This window comes from Vulpes vulpes, chromosome 9 (assembly GCF_048418805.1).
Source record: "Vulpes vulpes isolate BD-2025 chromosome 9, VulVul3, whole genome shotgun sequence".
In the NCBI taxonomy this organism is placed as follows: Eukaryota; Metazoa; Chordata; class Mammalia; order Carnivora; family Canidae; genus Vulpes; species Vulpes vulpes.
The window spans coordinates 49,583,592-49,608,825 of NC_132788.1; the positions used below are offsets into that span (position 1 = coordinate 49,583,592).

Below are 25,234 nucleotides of genomic sequence, written 5' to 3' on the forward strand. Positions count from 1 at the left end.
TGTGGAATTTACCAGGCACAAGACAATTATGAAAGGTACATTTTAGACACCCCAGATTTGAACAAGAGTAAAAGAGGAGGAAAACACTAGATTAAAGAAAATCAATAGTCAGTAATAACAATTGATAATCATTGGTCAGCTTCTCTGCCAAGTGCGTAGCAAAAGCAGAGCTTTGCGTGGCTGCAGACCAGCCATCAAAATCTACTCCATCTTGAAGGAGAAAGCCATTATTTGCCATTGCCATCCCAAGGTTCTGATACAATAGCCGGGAAGCAACATTATCATTAATTTCTCTATTATTTATTTTTAATTTAAAAAATTTATTTTTTGGTGGAGGTGGGTGGCGGTGCACCCACGACGGTTGGTAGTTTCCAAATGAAAAAATGCACGCACAGAATGCTATTTTTCCTCAATTACTACCACAAGCACAAGGTGGCATATGACTGAATCTCCAGAAGGAGCTTCCCATGTAGAGTTCAGGTAGATAAAGAACATGAGTAGTATGTTTTATTCATTTTTAATATGAAATTCATCTAGTAGCAAGTTCAAATTTAAAGTTATTGATAGCTTCTTTTCAAATAAAATTTGAATTAAAATATTCTTGTCATGATAAACTTATCAATAATGAGTTTACAGAAAACAAAACTTATGAAACAGAGATAAGTTTAACCCTAGGCAGTTTTAAGAATACAAATCTCCTTTGTTTCTGCTCCATTTATTATTTAACTGTTCCTCCCATTGTCCAATGTTCTTTTGATGCCCTCACCCTCACCTCTCCTCCTTCTCTCCCCTCCCAGGGATTCCCTGGTTGTATTAGGGCTATATTCTCTGGTTCCTCTATCCTCAAATCTACCCCCTAGGTCTCCTTTCTGACAGTAGGTTTGGTTCTTAATTCCACATCAAGAGGTTTCAAATAAATAAAAAAACATAAAACCATAAATCTTGAGAAGTTTAAAGAGCTTTGATTCTAGAATATTTGGAATCAACTGAGTTCACCATGCTGTGGGATGGCATTTGATTGACAGGAATCTCATCACATTTCTCTCATTGCTCCATGACAAGAGAAACAAAAGATAAGAAAGGTATGAATAGTGGGCTGTTCAAATGTTAATTTTTCTCCTGCCTCTTTAACAACTCCATTAATTCATTTATAAGAACCCAGATTAGTGGGGGATCCCTGGGTGGCTCAGCAGTTTAGTGCCTGCCTTCTTCCCTGGAGTCCAGGGATCCAGTCCCACATCAGGCTCCCTGCATGAAGCCAGCTTCTCCCTCTGCCTGTGTCTCTGCCTCTCTCTCTGTGTGTGTGTCTCTCATGAATAAATAAATAAAATCTTAAAAAAAAAAAAAAAGAACCTAGATTAGTATCAAAGTTTAAAACTAATGTTGCAAAGCTGTTGATACACCTTCACAATAGGGAAAATTAAACTGAAAAAGATATGCTGTTGACCATGTAGAGATTGGGTTTTGTTTTTGTTTTTTTTACCTTAATTTGGAGAGCCATAAAACGACCGAATGCTTTCACACAAAATAATATATTTCACTGCTTTCTAATATTATTTAAGAGTTAGTTTTCTTTAATGTGGACTAGTTCACAATGTGGTCGATCACGTGTAACAAACCCGGTAAGGTCTTGGCTGTGAAAATATTTAAGGAACGCATCAAGCTCTCCAAATATATGCACTGATCTTGCAAATATTAGGCAAGAATAATGACTGCACGTAAGTGATTTTAACTGCCATTAACTCTGTACCTGCCAATATTACATCAGGAACCAAGGGACAAATTACTTGCTGAAGATATGTCTTCAATCATGCCTCACCCTTATCTAATACACAGGAAGAGGATCAGTCTCAAGGGGGTGGGTGTTTGGTTCTGTTTTTTATCCAGCTTCCTTTGGCACTATTCATTTTGACAAGTAACACTGGAATGGGGTGCTGGCTCCTAGCCCTGTGAAGGGGGCTTTCTCTGCTCTCTTAGAATGAGGCTAGACATTACTCTTTGAAGAAAAGTAAATAAATAAAAGTGGGTAAAGAAAGAAAAGAAAAGGAAACACTACATTCTTTGAAGAAGGCAAGTGCTTTATCACAATGCAAAAGTTTTTAAAAGAAGTTAATGTTGAAATGCATGGCTTAATTATAAGAAGCTGAGTCATGAAATAAACTCACAGGTTCAACTGAACTAGGCTACCCCATCTACATCAGATTTACCACATGTTCACCAGGATGGCATCTAGGTGGAGGCAGTGATGTACGACGGTTCCAGGATGTTCTATAGTTAAGATCTAGATTTGCACCCAGGCCCCATCATTCAACAATGCAACACTGCACATCATTCAACACTCAAATTCCTCACAGGAAAAAAAAAATCATACTTTACAGGTCTGTTTGGAGGCTTAAGTATAATAAACCATGCTAACTGTAAAAGGTGAAATAAAATAGAGTCATTTATGTCAAGAGGATGTAAAAGGGAGCTGGGAGGCCATTAAAGAGGTAGGCCTTATGCATGTCCTCACTGGGGGAGAACCTTTAACTTTTGAACTGGGCCAAAGCGCAAATATTCCACAGATTCTGCAAGTTCAGGTAAACCTGCAACTTGCTGTAGTGATGGACTTCTGCCTAATGATGGCCATAACAACCAATTATGTTTGGTCAAGATCAGTTTTCTAATCTTAGGCCATCAACACCTATCAAAATTCTTTGTAAACAACATATACAAGTATTCCAATTTGTCGTTAAAAAGCCCTAACTTGGGGATCCCTGGGTGGCTCAGCGGTTTGGTACCTCCCTTTGGCCCAGGGCGCCATCCTGGAGTCCTGGGATCGAGTAACGCGGGCTCCCTGCATGGGGCCTGCTTCTCTCTCTTCTTCTCTCTCTCTCTCTCTCTCTATATATATATCATAAATTAAAATAAATCTTTAAATAAATAAATAAGTAAATAAATAGCCCTGACTTCTGTTCCCTAGGACACAATTTGGGTTGTTACTCAAATTTGCGTTCCCAGGATTGTAATTCTGAGACTTCAAATAAATCCTTTTATTTATTTCAGTTCTGCCTCTTTTTTCAGTTGACACAAATTAACCCAGTTCCTAACATATATCAACTTGAATTGCTAGCTACTAGACTATGTTTATCCTTCCAGTATATGATCAATACAACTATAACATCATTAGTCCAGTATTAATAGAAACAATAAAATCCTTCTGTTTATGCCTATAAAAATAACCATGAAATGTAATTAACGCAGGCCTTTCTTTTTGTATGATATTACAGAAGTACCAGAACAAGCCTGCAATCAAGTCCCCACAACATGAACTGTTTTAATATTTGAATTCTTAAGAAGACTGTTATTAGGCAATTAGCCTAAACCAAGCAATTTAATCAGACAAAGAAACATACAGGGAATCTTCTAGAATTGAGAGATTCTGCAACTTCATTCAAGTGCATTCATATTGAACACCTATCTTTCAGTACTGAAGTATGACTGGTAAATATGACAGATATATTCCTGATACTCATACTGGGAGGAGAAGAGCAAAATATAACAATATAATATAAAACAGAATGTGCAGAATAAAAGCATTTATCCCAGAGACTGTATAGAGAGGGACTGCTTCATGGAATTTCCCTGTGGGAGGGGGGACATGAGATAAGTTTGAAAGAGTGAGGAGGACTTAGCCATGTGAAAATCAGTAAGAAAGCATTCTAAAAAATAAAAGAGACAGACCAAAGAGAAACCCCAAACATTTTTAAACTAAAAACTGAGAAATCTTGTAGTAAAAAGATACAAGGCAAGATATTTACGTTAAGAGTTTCATTTAAGACACACGATCTGAGACACCGGGGTGGCTCAGTGGTTGACTGTCTGCCTTTAGCTCAGGGCATGATTCCCAGAGCACTGGGATCGAGTCCTACTTTGGGCTCCCTGTAGGGAGCCTGCTTCTCCGTCTGCCTGTGTGTCTGCCTCTGTCTCTGTGTCTCTCATAAATAAATAAATAAAATCTTAAAAAAAAAATAAGACACATAGCCTTACTAGTAAATCTTATATCAAATATTCTAAAGTCAATAATTTCTGAATAATTTAGAACTATGTTTTTGTAAAACATGACCTATGATTTCAAAGAATTTCTATGAAAGTAAAACCTTATTCCTGATTTTATAATTTGTCATCCAGTGTTACTTTGCTTTGGAAAAACTGTGTAACCCAAGGGAAATGTGCTCTTCAATACTGAATGAAAGATATTCTAGAACAACTCTGTTAAGAATTTTGTTTGCAGGGGCAGCCCCGGTGGCACAGCGGTTTAGCGCTGCCTGCAGCCCAGGACGTGATCCTGGAGACCCTGGATCAAGTCCCGTGTCAGGCTCTCTGCGTGGAGCCTGCTTCTCTCTCTGCCTGTGTCTCTGCCTCTCTCTCTCTCTACATCTCTATGAATAAATAAATAAAATCTTTAAAAAAAATGTTTTCATTTTCTTCTCCATTATTATCTCAGAAGATGAAAAGAGAAAATGCAAATGCAGTGTCTTTTAAAAAATGTACCTTTTAAAAGATACTACTAATTCTTATTTTCTTGTTATGTGTTATGTGTTTTTAGCCACCCTTCACCCTGCTGTATCATTAAGGTTGAGCAGCCTCCAATTCCACAGCTTCATATTAGCAAAAGGTACAAGCATTTTGAAAGAAGTCTTAGAAATGATCAAATACTTCCTATAGCTTTGCTTCTGACACTTTTAAGGACTCAATTTGTGGCTTTTTGTTGAATAGGCTTTGAAGTTAAGCATGCTTTGTATATTCCTGAACTATACAAAAAAACCTAAGCAAAGAAGAAAACGTTTAGTAGGAATGAACACTTTTAGTGGTTCAGAAGCAAAACTGAGAACAATACAGATTTAATATTTTATGGTCTCCCTGTTAATAGACAGTAAGCTCTTCAGGGCAGAGCCACTCCACCATGAAGTTCTAAGTGCCCTGATCATTGCCTGGCATGGGTTTGATAAGATATATGTTCAAAGAGTTAATGAATGAAGAAATGAATGAATGAATGAATGAATGAAACATATAAAAATGATTTGTGGGTAAAAATATAAGCATGTGTTAATATGTAGGAAATTCGTACTACAATGTTTTGTTTTGGACAACATTTTGACAAGAATTTGGCAGCTTCATTTGATTAAATGCCATTGTAGAATTCCATTTGGAGAGTATGGTAAAAGACTCAATGAGTATTTTCTTCCAGTGCTTTCACAAAAGTCACTGTGGCCAAAAACAAAGTTAAATCAATTATGACATCAGGGCCAAAATCGGGGTCGGCATAAAATAGGGCTAAGTTGGTTCACTAACTGCAGAGGGAACAAAATGCAACAGGTGAGCGCAGCCAGTTGCTGCTACTGTGTTCTTTCATTATGTGGATTTCACCTCCTGGGAATTTCATCTTACTCATCATCCACAGGATAACATCGATCCTGTACAGATATATCAGAGGAGAAGACCTTTGTAATTATAGGGTCAACCCCTTAAATCCCTCTCCCCAAAGAAAATGGGAGAAAGAAAAGCATAATACTGGGTTAATAATAGATATTTGAGAAGAAGTAGCTCAAATTCTGAGGCCACATCAATAGCTTACCTCATTTATCAGGTTTGGGTTTTTTTAGATTTTTTATTTTTAAGTAACCTCTACACCTAACATGGGTGTAGAACTCACAATCTGAGGTCAGGAGTCACATGCTCCATGGATCAAGCCATCCAGGTGCCCCTCATTTTATCATTTTTAATACATTCTTTTACTTTTAAGTGTCATTTAGTACTTAACAATCTCTAATAAAGTGAAGTTCTTCATTAGTTTCTTATAGTTATATATTAAAGTTATTCCAGTTCCGTTAAGATAGCAGGTCCCTGAGCCCTAAACACAAGAATCTAAAAAAAAAAAGTTGATACTGTTGACATGGCTCAAATGAGCATGTGTAATCTGGTATCAAAGGGAATATATACGAAAGAATATGCTTCCTTCATTATTAGGGGAAAAGATCATTTCAACTAGTTTCAGGCTCCCATGGAAACTGGCCAAAGAACTACAGGAAAAACTTGAAGTAAATTCAGGCATCTCAAACCTTAAATATTTAGTAAGTAGCAATAGACAAAGCAGCCAAGGCTAATGTGGAATAATCAGGGCTGACTTCAAAAGAAATTGAATACATTTTTTTATTCAGAAGTTTCTTTATCTTTTTCATCTTACATTATGCAGTTTTCTCCAACTGTTTTTCTAGAACAGATAATTACTATAATTCAAGAGTGAACACAGAACCAATATTTTCTGAAGATGGAAGTAAACAGACTTTTGAGAACTCACAACTCAGTGATGCAGACAAAAGCAATTATGCTAGGTGACAAATATGACAGATCTGAGTTTTCTGTACTTAATATTCAAATCCAACAGAAATTTCATGAGAAATTTATAACTCTTCTGCAATTAACTTTTTAAATTTCTTATTCCTGACCAATCAAGAGACTAAGCCAGATGTCAGAGAAGTTTTAGTATTTTCATCTGCTGTTGGACTAAAGGCTTTTTTCTTTATTAACAACTTCTAATAATGTATTTTATTAACATAAGGACTTATAATTTACTAAGAGCCTTCACACACATCCACATATTTTATACTTCCTACAAATCTTTGAGGACTATATTTTATATGCATAAATATATTCAATAAAATATTATGAATATTAAGTCTATTGAGCAGATGAGAAAACCAAATCTCAAGGAGATTACTGGAAAGTAGCAAGGCTTATAAATGGCAGAACCAGAACTTTTAGTGTGGGGATTTAAAATTCATTAGTTTTTTTCATTATATCACATTAAATGTGCACACTTAAACACATATGCCAAACGCCATCACCAGTTTTTATGCCATTTCTTGCTGTTTTTCAACGTATTTCATAATTATTAATCTAGCAAACAATAAATATCATCCACTTACAGTTAAGCAGAAAATGCTCTAAATCCCAAACTTAATTATAGAGTACCAGCTTACGTCACTGTGATTAAATCCTAAATCCTTCTGACAGAAAGGTCTGGCAACACTCACCTCTTTTTGACGGTACTTTATGGCCAATTTGAGTCTTGCGAGATCATTTCCACTTTGTTCTTCTATGAGACTACTGTCATCTCTGTAATTGAGAATGATTTCCAGTTCTCTGGAACTCCTTGTCTGATCCAGTAGGTCCTTAGCAAACTGTTTGCACTGTCGGGACAGCTCCTCATATTCCGACTTGAATTCGTTTTCTACTTTACTCAGTTCCTGAAGCTCCCAACTTAGCTGAAAGGCTGTGAGAAAAGGGTCTTCACTTGATAGTGCAATGAGCGAGGGGCTGGCCAAGGCCTTGTAGATGTTGAGTCTGGAGCGTGAGTGGCGGAGGCTGTCCACATCCGAGCTGGACACGCATTCCACACAGTTACAGCGAACCTCATGGGGTCTGGGCACAGAGACTCCTTTCTGAACTAAAAGCTTTATTATCTCGTAATTATTTGTATGGGCTGCCAAAATGATTGGTGTAATGTCTGGAGTGAATTCAGAAAACTGCTTATCAAGGAGTATGGGAGGCACCTAAAAAAAAGAAGAAAGCAGAGGTGATGAATATTTATTCATTTGCTCAAGCCTGTGAATTTCAAACAGCACGCTATAGGAACGCTGAACAAAGTTCATAAATCTTTTGCCAGGCTTTTTTGGCAGGAGAGAGATGGCTTTCTTTTTTTCTGCCAAAAGATAAGAGAAAATTAGTGAAAAAAAAACCTTTCTAATATAATTACACATTATTCTTATTATAATTTGTTTAATCTGAATCTTGGTATTTTATGACATCTTAAAATAGTGGCTATGGGAAGTCTTTACTTGATAAAAGACTTTCTTGCTCCCAATTTATTTTCTGTCAATCTTTCCGTTTTTTCCCCAGAGGTGTGGACTACTTGAATAATCAATACAGTGAGTAATAATTAATGATTTGTTTTAAACCCAAGTTTTTCCTCTGTAATAAAGTCTTAGTTCTTCAATCATTTGTTTGTTCGTATGTTTGTTGGTTGGTTTTATCTTCTGCATTCCTAAAACCAAGTCTATGATTAAAGGTGGTAGCAGAACATAAGAAGCCTAGCCTCATGCTTTCTGTTTTCATCTATCACTCTATAGTGTATTTTCCAGATGACAACATATGCTCCATCACCATTTTATCAGATATCAACAAATGGTTCCCAGTGAATCAGATCACTGGCATGTTATGGACAATTTCCTTTGGGCTTTACTTTAGGACTGGTAATGATGGTAATGATGAAAATGTTATAATAAGCACTATTTAGTCAACATCTGTTAGGTACTTTAGCCCTCACTATTATTCACGTTTTATAGATGTGCTCCTTCAGTGCTTAAGTGGAAGAGTTACTGTTTGCACCCAGGTCCACCTGACTGACACCCGAGCCTGTATGCATTACACATCCCACTGCTTTACAAGTTTTGGTTTAATAGTTCTTCCTGCTGGCACAAAGAGGCATCTGTGAAAATAAATGCTGTATAAGAATAAGGTAAAAAAGCATGACAGAAAAAAGGATGACACATATACTGCATAAGACATACTGTAAAATATAATGGAAACCATAAAAGGATCAAAAGCAAAGCAACTATGTGGAGAAAAACAGAACTCATAGGAAATTTTAATTATACTACTTTTAAGTAGGGGTATAATCTTTGCATGAGAATAATTAAGCCTATATGCTTCTAATTTATTTGGCCATTTAGAATATTTGTTTTATAAAAAACACTCTGTAAAGATTAATGAGATGCAGTTATCATTTAAAAAGTTATTTAATGGACACCTGGGTGGCTCAGTGGTTTAGCACTTGCCTTTGGCTCAGGGCGTGATCCTGGAGTCCCAGGATCAAGTCCCACGTTGGGCTCCCTGCGTGGACCCTGCTTCTCCCTCTGCCTGTATCTCTGCCTCAATCTGTGTCTCTCATGAATAAATAAATAAAATCTTTTTTAAAAAAAGGCTATTTAAAATATATGCATCAGTTGATGAAGATAACACTCTGTTCAAGCAGGGTCAATACTTCATTACTTTTTAAGTAATTAACTTTAATTTTAAACATTACATTAATTGAAAATTTAACTATGTATTTATTACAAAGAGAAAAATCATTAATTGAAATGAATATCAAATAATATTTAACTATATTTCAAGTTTTTTCTATGGCAGACAGGAAGAAAAACAACGTAAGTAAATAAGTCACTATGTTAAATGTATATTTAAGTGATAAATGCAACTTGAAGGGGCTTTCTGGATTCAATAGAATTTCACTCTAGGTTTCTATAGTTTTTAAAAGTTACCAATAATTTTAAATTTATTAACCATCAAATGCAACTTTGAAGAATATTTCAGCAAGACCTTATGAAAAATAAGTATAATATAGCCATGTTAAAAAGCATTCATATTTCAGAAAAATGCCAGTGTCATAGTTTTAGAGAGAGATTGTAAAATAACTGATAAAACATGTAAGAATATACCCAGAATATTCTGTTTGAGTTGTAAGATTCAATAAATCATTGTGAATTTTTAATTTTTTAAATATATGGACATCCTTAATTTTACCTTTTACAAGGAATTTATTTTAGAAAATTTTTGAATAAAGCAGTTCTATAAGATCATGACATAGTAACTTATTAGTCAATAAATACTTTTAAAATTTTGTAATTTAAATTCCACAATACAGGGATCCCTGGGTGGCGCAGCGGTTTGGCGCCTGCCTTTGGCCCAGGGCGCGATCCTGGAGACCCGGGATCGAATCCCACGTCGGGCTCCCGGTGCATGGAGCCTGCTTCTCCCTCTGCCTATGTCTCTGCCTCTCTCTCTCTGTGACTATCATAAATAGATAAAATTTAAAAAATTAAAAAATAAATTCCACAATACATTATGTACTGTCTTCACCATTAATTGCTTGATACCCAGCTGTCAGGGAACACTAGACACTGGGGACTGTTTGGCCTTAGGTGTCCTTCACACAGGATTCTGCAGGGCCTCTGATCAGCCAGCTAGGCAGGCACACATCAGTGTTTATATACATGTCCTAGAGGACAGCCTCTGGGGTTTCTCCTGGAATGGGAGAAACCCTCATTCCATGAAGAAAAATAAAAATAGTAATAAAACAAAAACGCCTTTAAAAAATTGCCTGGTATTGAGTACTAATTATATGCCTACTCCAATGATTACATGGTGTTTGAAAATTGGAGGCTATCTTACTCTATCATCACTTCTACATTTACTAGTTTGTAGTCCTCTGAATGTAAAAATATGCCCTCTTCTCCTTTTTATTACTATTACTATGGACCTATGGATTCTTCCTTTATTGTAATATATAGTAGTTAACTGCAATAATCATTCACTTTGAACTTAATGAGGTATACATTCATTAAAATGCACAAATTAACATTTGTGAAGCTTGATGTATTTTTAAAACATCTATGCACCTGTGCGACACAAAACAGAATAATCCAGAAGAGTGCCTGCACCCCAGAAACCTTCTTCATGTCACCTCCCAGTTGTTATATTTTGTAATCACAAACCTAAACACTATTGCCATAGATCACTTTCACACACACTTGTTCACTTTATATAAGTTAATCATAAAGTATGTGCTTTTTATGTCTAGCTTTCTTTGGATAATGTTAGCTCTTGAAATACACTAATATTGTTAGTAGCAATCTTTTTTGTAATTTCAATTCTGCATAATATTTTGATTTATGAATATAGCTCAACTTTTTACATATTCCCTTGTTGATCACCTTTTTGTGATTTCCAGTTTCCATTTGTGACCAAGAATATTGCTTCTATGTACATTTTTGTCCATGTCAGCTAATATGCATCTAAGAATGCAATTTCTGGGTCAAATAGTTTTAAGTAGTTATAGCAATTTTCACAACTATCACAAATTGTACTTGGTATTGCCAATTATCTACCTATTGGTCTATATATCTACCTATTTGTTTATGACATTCATTATGTCAAGAAATCATTTTGAATTTTTTTATTTATTATTATCAAGGATGAGTTGAATTTGCCTAAGGCCTTTTCCACTTCTATGGAGATAATTATATAATTGTTCCCCTTACTCCTAAAAAATATGGCAAATTCGATTAGTGACTTTTTTTTTTTTTTAAGATTTATTTATTTATTTATTCATAGAGACACAGAGAGAGAGAGAGGCAGAGACACAGGCAGAGGGAGAAGCAGGCTCCATGCGGGGAGCCTGATGTGGGACTCCATCCCGGGTCTACAGGATCACACCCTGGACTGAAGGTGGCGCTAAACCCCTGAGCTATCCGGGCTGCCCAATGACTTTCTTTAATATTGAAACATTCTGGATTCCCTGAAATAAATCTTCCTTGGTCCAATGTGTAATATTTTTAGTATGACTAATACTTTCATCTAGATTTTTCATATCAATGTTCATACATGATATTGATTTATAATCTTTTCTATGATGTCTTCATCAAATTTCAGTATAAATACTGTTTTTGCTTCATAAAAAGCATATGGACTCCCTCTTCCTTTAGAATACAGAAAGATGTGCCACCCAGATCTTTCTGCAAGAGAGGATTTATGGCCTACCTGTAAAGAATGTAGTCCATTAAGCCTCCAGCTAGCCATCCCTTAGGGTTCTTCCTCAAGTTTGGAGCCCAGGACAATGTCTAAACAAGTAGGCTAACAAGGGCCAGCTATTTCTATACAACTTGGAACACCTCTAGTAGATTATTTTTTTCTGAGTTCTCCTTTACACTGGCAGGGATTTTTGTCAGTTTTGCATCATGGTCTAATGGATTCCACTTCTCAATCCTGGTCCCTTCCCTTTACTTTCAAAATGTCATTTTCCAATGAATATTTTTTAAAGATTTATTTATTTTATTTGAGGGGAAGGTGGCATGGAGGGAGAGGGAATCTTTAGCAGACTCCACTTTGGAGCTGGGGCTCGAACTCATGACCAGTGAGGAAACCAAGAATCAGATGCTTAACCAACTGCACCGCCCAGGCACAATAAATCTTCTACAATCATCTCATTTGTCTATTTCTTAAAGAATCCAAAATGTGATTTATCCATTTTCCATTCAATGTGAGGAAAATATAGGTATCACTGAAATTATTTGATCTTTCAAATTTCAAAACTATCCTATGAAACCCATCAGTGCCTGCTATTCTTTTATGAGATAGTTATTCAATAGCTTTTCCTACTTACTGCATCATAATTAGCTTGGATTTTCAATAAATAATGGGGTCAATGAGTATAAACTGCATTTCCTGGGAAGTTATTTAATTCCTTTGGGTTCATTTAGAAAAGAAAGTTTTAGGTATGCAAGGACTCAGGACATGCTATGCTCACAATGTCCTTCCTGAGAAGTCTACTGTGGGACAAGGTTATGGGGAACTGAGGAAAGGATAAATGGTGGGGTTTAAATGTATATAATAGTTAATAAAAAATCAATTCAAAGTTGGAAAATGAAAATTTTTAAATGTTCTAAAAAGGAAAAAAGAATGAGAGAGAGAAAGAGAGATTGAGAGAAAGGAGGATGTGGAGCAAAAGGCTCTTAACCAGCCTATAGAACAGAAGCCTTAGTAAAGCAAAAGGAAGGCACAAAGGGTTTATAAAAGATATTAATATAAAATACAAACTATTCTAAATAATGACAAAGGTTATTGAAGACCTTCAATTCTTCCCTTTTACTATCACAAAGATAAATTTTCCAAAATATTAATCACTTGGACAATTCCTTTTCTTAAAATACAACCATGGCTTATAACTACTTTAATAATTCACTTATACATCAATCAACGAATACTTGTTGACTCTGTTGTCTGGACCTGCATTAGACTCTGAGCAATTAAGAAAAATGAAGCTGAAACAGTCCACATCTTCAAACAGATGACTGCCATACTTGACACATTCCCAAATCCATCAACTAACTGAATCAAATGTTTACTAACTTACTATAAATCCAGCACCATAATAGGTACCATGTGAAATACACAGAAAAAATAAGAAATAACACACATTTGCAACATCATATCAGATTTTTTTTTAATTTTTATTTATTTATGATAGTCACAGAGAGAGCGAGAGAGAGGCAGAGACATAGGCAGAGGGAGAAGCAGGCTCCATGCACCGGGAGCCCGACGTGGGATTCGATCCCGGGTCTCCAGGATCGCGCCCTGGGCCAAAGGCAGGCGCTAAACCGCTGCGCCACCCAGGGATCCCCATATCAGATTTAATAGTTCAAAAATGTCTATCTTAGTGGCAAAGAGATATTTTTATATTTAGGTAGAATATCACACTCCAGACTTTATATGCCTCAGATTGATGTTGAATCTCTTCAAGGTGAAGATTTTGAATAAATTTGAGAAAAGGAGTCCATTTACAAGTTAATAGATTCTTTGTGTATTCATCACTTTTATGTGGCATGAAATGATTCCATTAATAATGTAACTAATGTTATGGCAAGGTTGACAAAGAAGCATTGAACAAATATTCATTCATAAAGCTCTGAAGAAAAGCCAGAGCAACTGTCCAGTTCTGCAATAAAAACATTTACTTAGTTTTAGGATCCTCTTTTAATTGCATGTTCTATTCTGTTGTAGATTACTGGGTGAAGTATGTCATTCAACCACTTAAATTCATATTTTATTTTATTTTATTTTATTTTATTTTATTTTTTAAATTTTTATTTATTTATGATAGTCACACAGTGAGAGAGAAAGAGAGAGGCAGAGACATAGGCAGAGGGAGAAGCAGGCTCCATGTACCGGGAGCCCGACGTGGGATTTGACCCCGGGTCTCCAGGATCGCGCCCTGGGCCAAAGGCAGGCGCCAAACCGCTGCGCCACCCAGGGAATCCCCTTAAATTCATATTTTTAAAAATGGTACGCATGTGTGTTGTTTATTAGTATATATTTTTGTGCATGTATGTTTGCCTGGATATAATACTTTTTTGTCTGTAGATTTTACTTCAGCTGAAAGTCAAGCATGGTGTGATTTTCATCTGCAGTGTTATTATGCTCATGATATTCACATCTCTCCTTAAATATGCCAAATGGCAAATTTAAAAAAAAATGAAAAAAACTATATTTTGATAAAGATCATTTTTTGGTAATAGCTACCAAGTACCTATAGTGACCTATTTGTTTATTTTAATGTTGGGACATACGCTCTTCACCTGTAACATTGGAACCACAAAAGGAAAGGGAGATTTGTATGTTGAAGATACTGAATAAAGCAAAGGAGAGAGATTGAGATGGAAAATAGATTAGTTTGAAAATAAAGTGTGAGAAGGGGGAGCACACCCATTTTTTCCTATTCTAAGGAAATGTTGGGTCTGTACACTGAGAGGGCTCATCAGTTCTTTGGTTGAAATAATGACATACAATTAGATACATCCTGCTGATATCTCAGACTTCCAAGTTTAAAAAAAAAAAAGAGGAAAGTGTGAAATCATCAGATTTATAGAATGAGTGGGTAACAATGAAGATGCAATGAATATCAAACTTATCTCATTAAAATCTGCAAGACATGCCACTGTATCTATATACAATTGTTTAGTAAGTGAATGTGACTCAAGAATATTGCATCTAACTAATTTACCATCACTCTCCTGTTAGGATAAAAAACATATGGGTGGTTAGACCAGAATTCAGAAGGTACATCACCTACATGTCTTATAGAAGTAACTTTTTCAGCAAATATGATAACCAAATATTAAGTGATTCAACTTCCATTAGGTAGGAAGAAATAGTTTGAGCAATGAATCTTGCAATACTGGAGTTAACTCAAATGTTTATTTATATGGTGCCTGGGGTTTGGTAATATAAATAATCGGTAAAGATACTTGAAGCAGAAGAGACAAAAAGAGAATATCCAAAAATAGTTTGGAATTCAGTTTCAAACTATTTCACTGTGACCTAGGAATTTGTGGGTAGGATTTGAAGTTGGAGGATAAAGAGACAAAATATACTTTATTTTACCAACTTTCTTATAAATAACATAGATCTTCCTTCATTTAGTTTATATTTATGTGGGCCACCGTCTTTTACTTAGCAGCAATTGTCTTATTCCAAGTAATATCGTATTAATGATATTATTATCGTGAATAATAACAGTATTAGTTTGGCTTCCATATTATTTTATACTTATTATTTTCTTGGTTTCAGTTCTTACTTTTACATTTCTTTTCTTATTTATTTAAGCACCATGGTGGGCATGGAGCCCAACGTGGGGCTTGAACACCTGACCCTGAGATAAAGACCTGAGCTGACATCAAGAGTTGATGCCACCCAGGTACCCCTACTTTCGTATTTTTTTAATAATTCTAATTTTATTTTATTTTATTAACTTATTTATTTTAAGTAGGCTGTATATCTAACATGAGGCTTGAACTCACAACCCAGAGGTCAAGAATCATATGCTCCCCAACTAAGCCAATGAGGCATCCCTACATTTGCATTTTATTTTACTTTTTCTGATTTGTTTACAATAGAAAGAGAGAAAGAGAGAGCAAGGGCACCTGAGCCAAAATCAAGAGTTAAATGCTTAACCTACTGAGCCACCAGGTACCTCCCTACCTTTGTATTTTAAATAAGCAATAAATAACCAAAAATTTAGGTGTTAACAAAGTAATAAATTCTCTTCTAAAAAAAAAACCCCAACGATCCAAAGGACAATAAAGATGATGTTAAAAAAATCTCTGGAAACAGGTCACCTGAGTGGCTCAGTGGCTGAGCATCTGCCTTCAGCTCAGGTCATGATCCTGGGATCCTGGGACTGAGTCTTGCATCAGGCTCCCTACTGGAAGCCTGCTTCTCCTTCTGCCTATGTCTCTGCCTCTCTCTGTATGTCTTTCATGAATAAATAAAATCTTAAAAAAAAAAATCTCTGGAAAGGAGACCACTACAATAATTATTCAGAAATTGAATCCAGCAGTGTACGAAAAGAATAAAATGCAGCGTAAAAATAGGACTTTATTTCAAAAATGTAAATGCTTTTGATTATCATTAAATTTTTCACTATCACTCATTACTAGAGCGCCTGGGTTTACAAAAGAGGTTCTATCTTGCACTCCTGTGTGGCCTGGCCATTACTGCTTCCCTTTGTCCTTCACTTTCTTTACCTATAAAATGGACGAATTAAGTATCTACTGTTATGAGAGCTAGCCGGTTTATGCAGTAAAGCACTTAGAACAGTGCATGACCTTTGGTGGGAGCTAAACAGATACCTATCTGGATTGTCCATCCCTGCACTAGAATGTAAGTTCCCTGAGGGCAGGGACTGTGTAGGTTTTCAACTTGTCTCTGACCTCTGTGCTGACACATGAATAATAAACAATGGCACATGAGGCAATAAATACCTATTGAATAAATGAATGAATCTGTAAGTGGTGTAGTGAAGTGTTTCTAAAATTTTCCAGTATTACTTAAATGTGATGATACTGTACATGAAAGGGGGTCTGGTAAAATCTATCACCATTCCTAACTATGAGATAAAGTATTTACCAAAAAATAGGAAACTTCATGATAAAGAGTGAAAAGATTTCCTTTTAAAATTAGAAATAAATGTTTATTTTCACCATTATTTTTCACTATTTAGGAGCTTCTACCTAATTCAATAAGATTAGGAAATAAAATATCAGTAAAAATACTGATTTATTATTTCTCTTTGGCAGATTACATGCTCATAGATTTTGAAAAGCTAAGGGACTCTAAAGAAATATTAGAGTAATAAAGCTTATTAATACAAGTTCATATACAAAAATCTATATTCTATTTAGCAATAGTAAGTTATATAAGATATATATAAATTATAATCAGAACTGATTACATATAGAAAAAAATTGGTCATTATTAAGAATGATAAAATATACAATACTTATGAATAAAAATTAAATAAAAATTAATAAAACTTATAGGAAGAAACAATAAAATATCGTGGGGCGTAAAATAAGATCCAAAATATGGGGAACTATGTTTCTGGATTGAGAGACTTAATATCTTAATTATGCCAATTATCTCAAAAGGAATATACACATTTAATAACAATAACATTTCACTTGGGATCTTTTTTATTTATAACATGATAAAACTATTTTGTTAGTTAATATGGAGGAATGTATATCCAAGAATTATAAATATTAGGAAATGGAGAATATGATACAAGAATTTGACATGAGAATAGAGCAAGAAATATAAATTAGTTGAATGGAATTTTGACCAAAATTAAGCTAATTATATATAGGAACTTCATACATGAAAAACTAGAATTTTTATTACATTGGAAAAAGTGGTTCACATATCACACAGCACTGAAACAATTCTCTATCTAAACAAACCAAATTGGTCCCTATCTCATTTCATATCAGTAAATTTGAGAGGGAGTAAATATTTAACAGTTAAAAAAAAAAAGTAATAATTTTAGAAATTCTTTTTTTAAGAAAAGAACTTTAAAAAATAGTTGGATAGCCGCAGGGTTGGAAACACAGAACAGAAAACTGTATATTTCATTACACAATTCTCAGGTAGAATGACCACAGACACCATAAATCAAGTCATAAAATAAACCATGGTAAAACAAATTTGCTAAATAAGAAACATGTTAATATTCATATCATATAAGAGAACCTATACATTGAAAATAAAGTTATAAACAACCCAATGAACAAGTGGACAATTATAAACAAGAGTGTCACAGAAGAAAATCAAAAAGTCGGAAACCTTGGACGATCTTTCTCACTACAATCAGAAAGAGGCAAATTAAAATAATAATGAACTACAATATTTTGGGCATCATTTTGCCAAATTTAAGGAGTGGTGTATAAAAGTCCTCTCTCTCAACAAAACCTAGTGGAATATGAATTAGTAACGGCCTTGCAGGAAAGTATCTGGTGCTTACATAAACACTGAGAACCAGAGTCTCACTTAGGACCTTTCCTACAGAGAAACAATTACCATGAGAATATTTCTTTGTATTTATTTCATCATTGTTTATCATGGTAGAAATTGGGGTATACCTGAATATTTCCCTATATAAAATATTACCATGCTTTAAATATCCAAACTAGAGTTAATACTCTATGTATCAATCTGGAGGGATTGTTCTGAGGTTTCATTTTGTCCTGATGGAGAGTGGTAGCATAGTGATTTACATAAAGGCTCCCTGTTTTAGGTTCTTTAAACATTAGTTGAGAATCTACTCTATATCAGACACTGTCCTTAGTATCACCTAATTATATCTTGCTACTTTTTGATAAACAAAGATGTCTATAATTAAATCCAACTCTGTGTATTAAGATCTACTTTGTACTCCACCCTCGCATGTGGCCTATAGCCTAATCATTCCAGCTTCAAACGTTCCTTTCTTATTGGCTCCTGTTTCCTCCCACTTATCAAATTCTACCAACCATTCAAAACCCAACTTAAATGTCATTGCTATGATGCCCTTTAGTAAAACTGAACTGTCATTAACCTGCCATTTTCTCTTTACTTGGAGGCGGAGGAAAGGGAAGTGATTATAATTTGTTTTTTTACAAGAAGAGGGAAATAGCCGTTTTCAAAAAGGGAATTTGTAAGAACAGAGAGAAAGGCATGCATATTATACCCTTTCTGATTCTCTTACCTCCTTTAAGTGCTCTCGTACAAACTGCTTAGAACTTTAGCCAACCTCTGTGACTCATCCAGTATAAATCATATAGTATCAGTAACTATTTTTACTTTTTGGAGCTAGTATTTTTTTTAAATTTAATTGGCTATATATTTTTGCAGTTAGCCTTCTTAAAGTAGACTTTTAATTAAAAATACCAGTAAGTAGATGTAGTTTGTACTGACTTGAAAAGGTATATGAGGCACACAGTAAGTATAATTCTATAGTAACTTGGATACAATACATACTTGAACGTAATGAGCAAAGATATGGCAAAAATTATTTATGAGATGGACACATAAATGCTTGGGAGTCTGATTATAGTGACACAGGCAGTAATAACATGTATGGAGTGCCTACCATGTACAATGCCCCCGGGTAGGAGCTTTCCACACCTCAGCTTAGTCCTCAAAATCATTTTTGGAAGTAATTGTTATTATCATCCCATTTTTACAAAAAAGGACAATAGGCCTTTAAGAAATTAAATAGTTTGCCATGGTCACAAGGAGACCCAGGTAGCTTGACTCAAGTCCAAATTCTTGGTCCATGGACTATCCATCTTATGTGTAAGGCAGCTTTGAGATCCTGGAAATTGCTCAGGCATCAAGATTAAGAAGACATGCATTACATCCTGCCTCCACCACTTTTAGTTGTGTGCAAATGACAAAGCCAGCTAATTCTCTGCATTTCCATTTTCCCATTTTGAAATGTGGACATTTATTCAAGATATTTCTTACTGGAGAATAAGAACTGGAGACATATGTATCAAAGCACTTTCAAAGTTAACTCTTAAAAGGTTGTGGTGAAAATGAAATGTAAAAAACACCTTGTAGTCTATAAATCAAGAAATAACAGGAAGGCACCAGTGTTATGTGACAAGCCAAAGACTGGAGAAAAAGCAGAAAATGGTCTTGTTCGGTTTTGCCACTATCATTTGTTTCTCCTCATATAAACACAGTCCCAATGATAGTGCTTGATTCATCAGAAAGGTAGAGCAATAATTCCCTGGCAGGCGAGTTTTGTAAGTGTAGATATAATAGTTCAGTACACGTACTTTTCACTACTGAAAATTTAAACTGTGTATCTTCTAAAATGGCATGTGTCCTTTACTGTATACTGCTACAGAATAAATTATAAATAACTATTAAGTATTATTTGCATCTTGGACAAAGAACTGGAAAATCTACGTCAACTCCAAAGAAGACATCAAACAAATAGCAACTTTAAATCACCACCAGCTTGGGCTAGGGTCACAAACATCACTTTTAATTAAAAAACTCTCTTTATATCTGTTACATTGAAAGGGTATCTATTAAATAATATCTACATGAAACCTTTTATTTGTTGAAAATGTAGCCAGGGAGTCAAATTTATACTTAATTTTATAAGAATTACACATTCTGATCAACAAAGCTAGTTTTAATTTCACTTGACAGTGTTTTATCACTGTGTCCTTTGTGAAAGTCACCATTCTTTGCATTCCACAAGTCTATTTTCTCCGGATGATAGCATATAGGCTCAAATACTGTCCCAATATTCCTTTGTAGTTCTGGAAACATCATTTAAACTCCCTAAACTTTAATTTTCTCATTTGTAAAATGGAGATAATTATAGTCTCTTTTTCATAGCATTTATTTATGGATTCAAAGTGGTGATGAGTAAAAGTGTTTTGCATATAATATTTAATAAAACATGATCTATTATAATTTTTAAAATAATTATTATCACTAGCATCATTATCTTCTCTGGTTATTCTTAGTCTCACTGATGAGATTCTCCTCCCCTATTTATCCTTGAATGTTGTTCCTTCCCAAGGATCAACTTAAGTCCTATGTTCTTCTCAATTTATATATATATATTCCTGACACATTAGCTGTTCTCCTCAAGTTCATTATAATCTATATATGCTAATTTTTATTAATCTAGCCATTTAGTAATACTTTTAAGCATCTGTCTTATGCCAGTCACTTTTCAAAGTTTGGGAAATATAGCAATGAATGGAACAGACAAAATCCTTGTTCTCATTCAACTTAGATTCTAGAAAGAGAAGAGGGAGAAAGACATCCAACATGAATGAAGAAGTAAATGAGTGAATCAATTAATAGATGAATGTCAAATGGTAGAGGCCATAGAGAAAAATACTGTGCAGTAAGAGGACATGAAGAACTCCAGAGGTAAGGTGAGATTGTTGATCTATCAAGGCATGACAGGGAAGTCTTACTGGTATGATGACTTTAGTAGAAGGTTGAAGAAAGAAAACACTAAGCTTATATCTAAGAGCAAGAGCATTCTTGGAAGAGGAACAGCAATGGCAAAAAAATCCTGAGGCATGAGCATGTTTAGGGTATTTGGCCAATTTGATGGGAGTACAGTTTGCAAATGAAAAATTAGTAAAAGACAAGGTTTAAAAAATGTAGCAATGAGGGGCAGCAGATGTATTTTAATCCATTTTAAGGACTCTGGCTTTTACTTCTATCTAGTTAAATGAGAAACCACTGGGGCATTTTGAGCAGAGGAGTAACACTATCTGATCACTTAGGATAGAGTACTGTGTTGAGAACAGACTACGGGTAACAGATGGAAGAAGGGAAAGTGGATAATGATAAAGTAAGACTTGTAATAATCAAGGCAAGAGTCTCAGATGGCTGAAATAAATTGCAGTGATAGGTTTGAGGAGTGGTTCAATATTATGAAGGTAAAACCAGCTGAATTTGCTAAGGAGTTGAAAATTGGATGTGAGCTGTAATAGCACAAAGAGAGATCAGTGATGACCAAATATCCAGGCTTAGACAGATGTAGCTGCAACTTACTGAGAACACTCTGGAAGAAGAGATTTGGGATACAATGAAGATTGAGGTTCAGTTTTTGCATGTTAAGAGATCAGAAATGTAGAGACAGACATTTGAGAGTCATCAGCATACAAACAGTATTTAGAGCCATAAGCTTGGATGTGACTTGGCAAGTGAGAAGAAAGTGTTGGTGGAAAAGAGAAGTTAGAAATTTGAACTCTCTGACATTTTAAATTTTGAAGGTTGAGAAGATGAAGAAGTACCAGGAGTGGATACTGAAAAACACAGGGATAGTGTGAAATCCTGGAATACTAAGGTACATATTTAGGGTAGGTATGGTGGTAGAAGCATATGGAAGTTCTCTCATGATTGATTCTATTTTCTGAATAAAATAAGGAACAAGGGTATCATCTGAGAAAGCGGACATGTTGAGTTTTGAGAAGACAGAGAAAAAAAAAGAACTCATTATCTAGGAGAGTAGGAAGATTGTATGTAATCAGGAAGTAGTTAGGTAGGATTGCTGGACACCACAAAGTACCCAGGTGAAGTCGGTGATCAAACATTTAGAGTGAAAGTGGTTGAAATTCTTGTTTTTTTTAAAGCCTCTCTGGGTTATCTGGGTATAGATATGGAATTTTACCAGAAAATAATTACCAAGGGACTGAAGGAAAACTTGTCTTTAGATGACAGGCATCAATGATGGACTAATGAATTTTAATCAAGGAAGTGACATCATGAGGGGTGAAGGATCAAGGAAAGGTTAGTTTGTGACACTAGGTAGAGGGAGCAGGAAAGAAACTGTGACCCTGAAGGTAGTATCACTAACGAGGATAACAATTCTTGGTATGGCCATGGGAGTGGGTGGCTGAGGTAAAATGGAGTTCCAGATTAATTGTTTGGGAAGAAGAAAAGAAGGTTAAAGAAGCCAGTGTAATACCAGGATTGATTACCTGGTCAGTAATCAGTAGTCAGTAGTTTAATGAGCTGAGCCACCCAGGCACCCCCAAATGGAAATATTTTTTATTGATTGTTGTCATCTTTTATAAATTCTCTTTTCCATATATTTTTATTTTATGACTTTATTTTAAATACACAAAGGAGGCAGCCCCGGTGGCGCAGCGGTCTAGCGCTGCCTGCAGCCCGGGTTTGACCCTGGAGACCCAGGATCGAGTCCCACATCAGGCTCGCTGCATGGAGCCTGCTTCTCCCTCTGCCTGTGTCTCTGCCTCTCTCTCTCTCTCTCTCTCTCTCTGTGTGTGTGTGTGTGTGTCTATGAATAAATAAATAAAATCTTTAAAAAAAATACACAAAGGAATATGTACTATTAGATTATTATGGAGATAATTTTGAAATAAATCTTCCAGAGGTTACATATCACAGCAAGGTTAATCTTCATTTTTTTCTGTTTTATATTTTTCTTTATTAGTTTTGTATGCTGCACATGAATTAATGTAAATGTCAAGTCCTGTGACTTTAGGTTCCAATGAAGGCTCTGTGTAGTAAAATACGTCTTAGTTTTTGTTAAATTTAAACAAATTTGCCTGTAATTGTCAAGTGGCCTGAGGCTGGTAGGACTATGGGGATCTTAGCACTAGATTATGTAGTCCAAGATGGATGGAGCTTGGGTGGCAGGAATGTAGAATCAAATGACTTCAATTCCACATCTCAATCCACTCTGACTGACGAATATCAAATACAGGTAATATGGAAGTAGAAGAACAAGGTCCCACCCATTTAATACGGCAATAAACCATTGTGTGCTTTTAAAGAATTTATGCTACAAGCAGAAAATTCACTCTAAGGGCTTTTCTCCATCACACCCCTATTAAACAGAAAAGATAATTTTAAAATGTCACATGGGTCCTTTTTTTTAGCAGTGAGAGATGCCATAAAATTACATTGATCATGTGTCTTAATGAAAAAACATGCTGTTCCATGCCAGGATGGGAATCAAAATCATCCTCATGAATAAGGAGGAGCAAAGTGAAAATATGGAACCAGAAGCCGAAGACGACAGGAATGGCTTTAAGTTAGCAGAGGCTTACAGAGTGGGAAGTCTGAATGCCTCCTGATTATGACTGGTTACAGCTGGGCGTGTGGTTCGACCAGTTACCTTGAAGGGGGCAAAGGAGGGGCGCCTGGATGGCTCAGTCAGCTCAGCATCTGACTCTGGGTTTTGGCTCAGGCCATGATCTCATGGGTGGTGAGATCAAACCTTGCCTAGGGTTCAGTGCTCAGTGGGGAGTCCGCTTGAAGATTCTTTCCCTCTACCTCTCCCACAACTCCCGTGCTCAGCTCCATCTCAAATAAATAAATCTTAAAAAAAAAAAAATGCTGAAGAGTCAGGGGATCTCGGCCCTAAACCACACTGCCCAGAGATATACTTTATCTACATATAGATGATAGATACATAGAAGATAATACAGTATATATATTACAGAAAATTGGAAATGTGCTTTATATTTTTTAAACAATTACAAGCTTTTAGAAATATTGCAATCACTGCAGGAAATCTGCAGGTTTTATGTGGAACTTTGACTTTTTGACTTCAAAATGTGGTGAAGCTCCTCAAATGCTATACTTCCCTACAATCCTACAGAGCTTTGTCCTGAAATAGAGGCCAAATTAAAGAAAAATCTTACCAGAAGATTTCATAACAAAGATATTAATGATCTTGTTTTCATTCTGAAAATGATCTAAATGAGTATTTTACCCTAATTGAGGCCTATAGCTCTTTGATGTTTGATTTTATCTTGCCAGATTGTTCTTTGATTACTTTATTTTCATGAGCGATGAATGGGAATTTTTAATGTACCATATTCATCCATATACAGCCTATTTGACAAACTGCTACTTAATACCAGTGATGTGTATAGTATTATGTAGTCTGTAGAAGAAAATAAGACCAGGATTTTATTTGGTTTGGAGAGTGATTTATGCCCCAGAAACAGACTGTAATTCGTAAATTTGAGAAGAAAGTGACCCGACAAAGACCATCACCATACAACAAAAATGAAAAATGACTTTGTTGTAAAATACCCAAATGCAACATCAACAGCTAAGAAGAGTTTTTACATTTATATAGTAGTGATCACATGATACAACAAATTAAAGAGAATAAAGTTTCATTAGAAAGAATTAGCAAATTAAATTGGAATCAATCTCACATAATGTGTTTGTATCAGTAAGCATCTAGGCAAGATAAAGCCACAAAAACCTAGTCTTTCAGGATTAAAAATATGGCTATAAGCTAAGCAGTCCTTCTGAAATAAACTTTTTTAAAGCTTCTCCAATATTGCATAAAAATAACTGAAGTAACACTTGGAAAAATTCTAGGAATTGAAAGTGAGAAGAATGTAGCAAAGCTTTCTAGGTAAAAGAAAAGTGATGGGCACCCTTATTCCTCATAATGGAATGATGGCTTTATTCTGCTCACAACTAAAATAAATATTACTTAGATTTTTGACAATGTTGAAAACGCACACATGAAGGTAAAGATTCATTTTTTTCCTTCCTCCATATAGTTCCAATGAACTTGAATCTTGAGATATAAGACAGACTTTCAGCAATTTATGAGTTCTGTAGCAACCTGCTGAAAGATTTCTTAGCCTCTATTTTAAATGTTTCTAAAATATATATATATGTATATACATATTAGCATATATATATATATATATATATATATATATATATATTAGAATAGGTGGAGTGGCAACATTTTACTAGAAGAAGAAAACATTGG

General features: G+C 35.1%; 1 protein-coding gene across 6 annotated transcripts in view; it reads right to left on the minus strand.

Annotated features, from left to right (window-relative positions):
- TRPC4 (transient receptor potential cation channel subfamily C member 4) overlaps positions 1 to 25,234 on the minus strand; it is a 208,333-nt gene that overhangs the window by 110,851 nt on the left and 72,248 nt on the right. For all 6 annotated transcript variants that reach the window (XM_072720078.1, XM_072720076.1, XM_025996837.2 and 3 more), the window contains exon 3: positions 7,077 to 7,595. In XM_072720078.1, the coding sequence (XP_072576179.1) occupies positions 7,077 to 7,595 (519 nt within the window). The remainder of the gene's footprint in view (positions 1 to 7,076; positions 7,596 to 25,234) is intronic.